At 31.7% G+C, this 5406-nt stretch overlaps 1 protein-coding gene across 1 annotated transcript; it reads right to left on the reverse strand.

Moving 5' to 3' along the window:
* Positions 1-826: 826 nt before the first annotated feature.
* On the reverse strand, positions 827-3000 carry LOC149571407 (expansin-B16-like). The gene is made up of 5 exons (XM_089812933.1): positions 2777-3000; positions 2201-2313; positions 1858-2042; positions 1363-1492; positions 827-1270 (listed from the first exon to the last, which is right to left on the reverse strand). The coding sequence occupies exons 1-5, from the start codon at positions 2931-2933 to the stop codon at positions 1076-1078; spliced, it is 780 nt and encodes a 259-aa protein (XP_089669059.1). The 5' UTR covers positions 2934-3000; the 3' UTR covers positions 827-1075.
* Positions 3001-5406: the final 2406 nt, after the last annotated feature.

Consider the following 5406-nt stretch of genomic DNA (forward strand, 5'->3'; position numbering starts at 1 on the left):
ACATGATTTGCAAGATTATTCAACTCAACCAAACGTCCTTGTAGACTCTCTTGATGATTCATGCACGTGTTGTAAAAATTGTTCAAAGCTAGTAGACCTCACCACTCCAATGACAATAACACCTTTCAAGGGAAAGCTATTGTTATTATCCTACATAGTGCTCTCAATAGATAAAATCTCGTCTGATTTTGTCTATTATGTAATACATGTTAAAGTTTCGTTAAAAATAAAACTGTTCTCTTAATATAAACTTGGTACATAGGAGTGCTTTTACATAGACTAATCATATTACATGTCATATACTATCTAGAAACTTATGCACTCTGATCACTCGGCATACACTATGCACTCGACTTGCATTGTTCTTTGCTAAATAAAGACTAAGTTTTTTGTCACTATAATGTTGAAACCAAAATAAAATTAACACGTAAATTCCTCAAGACACAAACAGTTATAAGATAAAAAGAATATATTAGTTTATTAATAAAAAAGGACTATTCATAAAAATAAAATTTAAAAACTATTTTTAGTATAATAAAAATAAATTAATTAATTTACAATCTTTATATTTTATTTAAAACTTTTGGGTATTATCCATTGGAGGAATAAATAAAATAACATTCAGTTCTATTCAATAGTATTCTTATGACGTAATTGCATATTGGACATCATGTAATGATTTAAGCGTGTCAATTTCTAAAAGGTGAATTTCACATGCAGTTTTTAAGCGTTGTGTTGATTATATGACATTCTAATTAAAAAGTCCGATATCAAATGAAAATTGTGACGATAGACGGTAAGATAAAAAAGCAGACAAGATGAATACTTAGATTGAAGAAGAGTATTATATTGTAATAATATCAAGACAAGGTGGATGAGACCAGAGATGGAGTCAGACACGTTTACTACCCAACACTTAAACTCTCGTCAACACTAGTTTTGGCATATGAAACAATGCCTTGAAAACTGGTTGGAAATGGGAAGGAGGAAATGAAACTGCAGTAGATGATACAAAACAGCTTGATAGTTTGTAGATGCATGGTACGGTAAATGGATAAATTATTTTGAATGATAATTAATCATAATTAACAACAGATATATATGTTGAACTAGCTTGCCAATCTTTTGGAATGACATTGTATGCAGTCAGTGTCTTTCCTGAAGAAAGAGATTTCAATCGAATTGAAAATGGAGCATTCAAAGGCCCTTCATCTAAAGACCAGTAGGCACCCCATAGCTGCTTGAGTCCTTTCCATGTATCAGAGTTCTCCTACAACCAAACAAATTATAAAACTATTAAGAACGTTATTCTATATAGTCCTCCCATATAATGTTACAACTAAAACATACAATAAATCTTACTTCTTTTAGATCTACTTCTTGAAGATCACCATCCCCATCTTCATACTCAATAAGGACAGAGAACCAATAATTAGTTGATCCTTCATTAACATGGAACGCTACCTTCTTTCCCGGATACTCGCAAGATACCCTGATAAATGAAAAGAAAAACATCAACAAAGAAGATTGAAATTATTTTGTACTTTATAAATGATAATTAAAACATCTATTTATATTATTATTTATAAATGATAATTTAAACATTTATTTTGAAAAAAGTTTTGGTAATTTAAAACTGGTATACTTGAAAAGTATAATTAATGTAGACAATATTGAAATCTGAGAAATATCAAATTAAAACAATCTTTAGTATTTATTAAAGAAATATTTAAATAATAATTTAGAAAAAAAAATTTGTCATTTCTTATTGAATAATGAAAAAAAGGTGTATTCTTTTTGTTTTTATGACAGGAAAGAACAGAATAGTAGTGACTATTGTGACCGAATTAGAAATACCTTTTGAATAATATAGAAACTGCTCCTTCATTAAGAAGACTAGAAACTTTGGCAGGACCAACCGCCATGTCTGAAAAGGCAGTTCCACTAAGATCAAAATGATTAGATGGACATCCTGGGCATTCATCTGTGAGGACTACATTCACAGGTGTTTGTGAACATACACTGTTCTCCTTACATTTTACCTGCAATCATAGCTCAAAATCAATATAAGAAAAGTGTTTTCAAACAACAAAACTTATGTAAACCTCTATCAAAGTCATCTTCCATTCAAAAATGCTTTCCAACCTAAGAACCATATGAAAGCGTAAAATGCAAATCATAAGCATAAGTTATAGTATACCTGATAGCATTCTCCACAGCCTTTGCCACCTTTGAACAGATCTGGACTCCCTGCACTTACCCTTGATCCAAACGGTGTACTCTTCACAAGGCTTCCATATCCACACGCTCCACCTAGAATCATACTCATCAAATCATATATATTGACTATTCTACAAAGCTTTCTGATGCAATAAGACGGGATAAAACTCAACACTCACTCATAAAATGACTATTTGTCATACAAAGCATTAATGTAGGCAAAATATATACAGTCATACAGAGAATCATACAACACATTAATGTTGGTAGATAAATAAATAGTGAAGTACAAAAGGTTTTGATTAGATAAAGAGGAATAAGGTATGAACCCATCTACAAAACATTAACGTGACACATAATTCTGATTAATTAGTGCAATATGATCTGAACCTGGCAAAAAGTGTGGATATATACAAAGATCTAATTAGATAAAGCGAAAAAAGTCTCCAAACTCATTTACAAAATAGCCATTAGTCTACAAGATGACAAAACATTAATGTTGGTAAAAGAAAAGTATATAAAAATATACTCTATGATACTTGCTAGTGTTTAATACCTTCACTTCCATCTCCATTAGGACTGCCATACCATGTAGCAGTAGCTTCCTGCCAATCTGCCTCCTCTTCCACATTATATTTAACATTTGAACTTAAACTAACTTCCAAACATGCCAATATCAACACTACTAAGACCACCCCATTCAAGCAAGCCATTTTGGCACTTAGAAAACAATTGTAGCAAAGCTAGTGGAGAAGCTATGGAGAGCTGTGACAATGTAAGTAAGGTGGTCTCCTTTTATAACAACTTAGCAGTGCTTCGAGGGCATAGAATTCAATCCTATCAGCTATCAACTGATTTGTATCTAGTGCAGATTTTCTACATATTTTCAAATCAGTTTGGTAAAGTGGAAAAAACAAACCCTAGTTTTTATTTTACCATAAGCGGGTTTTATGCATTTGATTGTGTTATAAGAAAAGATCATAGTCATAATAATTACAAATTGGATACTGAACGGTACTCTTCAGACTTTGGGAGGAATTCTTGTGGGCTGAACATGGGGGTTTGTAGACAATTGCAGGAATGAGATTGAATAAGGGGGCCTGTGAAAGTGAAAGTATTGACAAAAGATAGGATTGTATTAAAGTTTTGTGAATGCACATGGATATATGAGAAAAATCCAAGTTGTTTTTGTATGTTCAAGAAGATGGTGTCTATTATTTCTCATTCATCTTACACGTTATTTGTGAAGTCGAAGTGAAATAAAGTGAGTCAACAGTGATTTTCATCTCCATGTCATTATAGACTTTTCTCTTTCATAGTAAACGTAATACGTGATGAGAAATCAGACAAAAGAGACGTCATTATTTCAGAAATCACGGGTCTGATTTGTTCATTTGTTTTAACGGCGGTCTTCTAGGAATCGAGCAATTTATTCACTTTTGATGGAAGTTTAGTTTCAGTTTATTCACAATTTGACTTGCTGTGGAAATTATTTCCTACTTATCAGTTTAGTTTCAGTTATTGGAAAACATTGGCTGTTATTATATTGCTACACATTTCTCATGCCTTTCGGAAAAAAAGCTTAAACAATGACAGGTAAAGAGATTTAAACCATGGCTTATTATAGAATTCAATCTTCTCAACTGTTAACTGATTTGTTTCTAATATAGATTTTCTACACATATACGAATCAGTTCTGTCTGTTAAAGATGAATACACGAACCCCACAGACATTTTCAAGGATGAGGCTGAATTTTAGAAAGTGAAACGTGTTGACAAAACGAATATTTATGAATGCACATGGAGAAAAATCCAAATTATTTCTACAAGACTTTGTGCATACTTTCTCAGTTATATATTCGACATTTATCTCCAAGGCTATTGGCTACCAAGCCGACCACCAATAAAGTAAACTAACTATGCTGCTTATACTCCCATGTCACACAATATAAAAATAAATATGAAAGATTTTTCTTTTATATGATTTTGTTTTCAGAGGAGAATTTTCTTTTATAATCGCTGGAAAGATTTGTTTGTTCAATACAGATTTCTTGAAGGCAGTTATAGAGGAATCAAAATCTGAAAACATTTAATATTGTCTCTCTATCTCTTCGGTTGGAAAATTTGTACAATTTTAGTAATGTGTTGAACTGTACATTTTATTTACTTAGTGAAGTAGTAAGATATTGGAAGTTATATATATATATATAAATTTTGATAATTTATTCATTAGATCATAATAATATTAACAAGGCTGCAGAGAGTAGTCAAGTTCCTGTTTAAAATTTGGAAGAGTTGTTTAAACTTTGCAACTGTAAATGTTATTTGTAAGTGTAGATTAAGCATTATCAATTGTATCATTTGCCACAGGATTGTTGCTTTTACTATAAGAATATTCAATCATTATAAGGTAGAGTATATTAGTGACATGGATGGGAAACAAATTAAAATATTCTTTACAAATGTTGCACTAGTTTGATCAAATTAGGGTTTGGCCCCTCTTATATCATCTTATATCTTATACATATTTAGCCTTCATTGATTTTGTATTTCCATATTTTTTTTCATTATGTTCCCTCACTTTTCATGCTATAACCATTTTGCAGAAGTGGAGAATTTTTGTCTTAGTTAAGCCTAGGTATGTTTGAGTCTAGTTTTAAGTTCCCTTAGGTGAAAAGAGTCTTCACTGGATTTTTCATCTTTCCCTTCCCCTACATTTCACGACTGGGTGATTTTCCTTTATGTTGTGAGTGTTATGGGTAGCTTAGCACCTAATCTGATGGAGATTCTTGCAACATGCAAAAATTATTCAAAAACCTAAGCTTGCTCGTGGCTTATCATATTTTCAATGAAAAGAAGAAGCTTGTAGAAAATTGAGCTTTGCCTTCTCCTTAGCGAGTTTTCAACCCATGAAGGTGATTTCCCGTGAAGAGCAACAAATGATGCATATGGATCCATGTAAGAAGATAATGAGATATCTTATGGTAAATCCCTATTTTCACTACAACATACTACCTTGGGAAACATTCAGGATTCATCACAATGTTCAAAATCATCTCAAGCAAAAAACTCAAAATTGACTTCTCCTTGGTGGGTTTTCAACCCATGAAGTCTATTTTCTGCCAAAGGCAATTGTAAATGAAAATAAACAAGGAAGTAAGTCCCTTTCAACTTTCACATTCCTTT

Source organism: Cupressus sempervirens, chromosome 2, assembly GCF_028749045.1.
Source record: "Cupressus sempervirens isolate cs-2001-9-10 chromosome 2, ASM2874904v1, whole genome shotgun sequence".
In the NCBI taxonomy this organism is placed as follows: domain Eukaryota; kingdom Viridiplantae; phylum Streptophyta; class Pinopsida; order Cupressales; family Cupressaceae; genus Cupressus; species Cupressus sempervirens.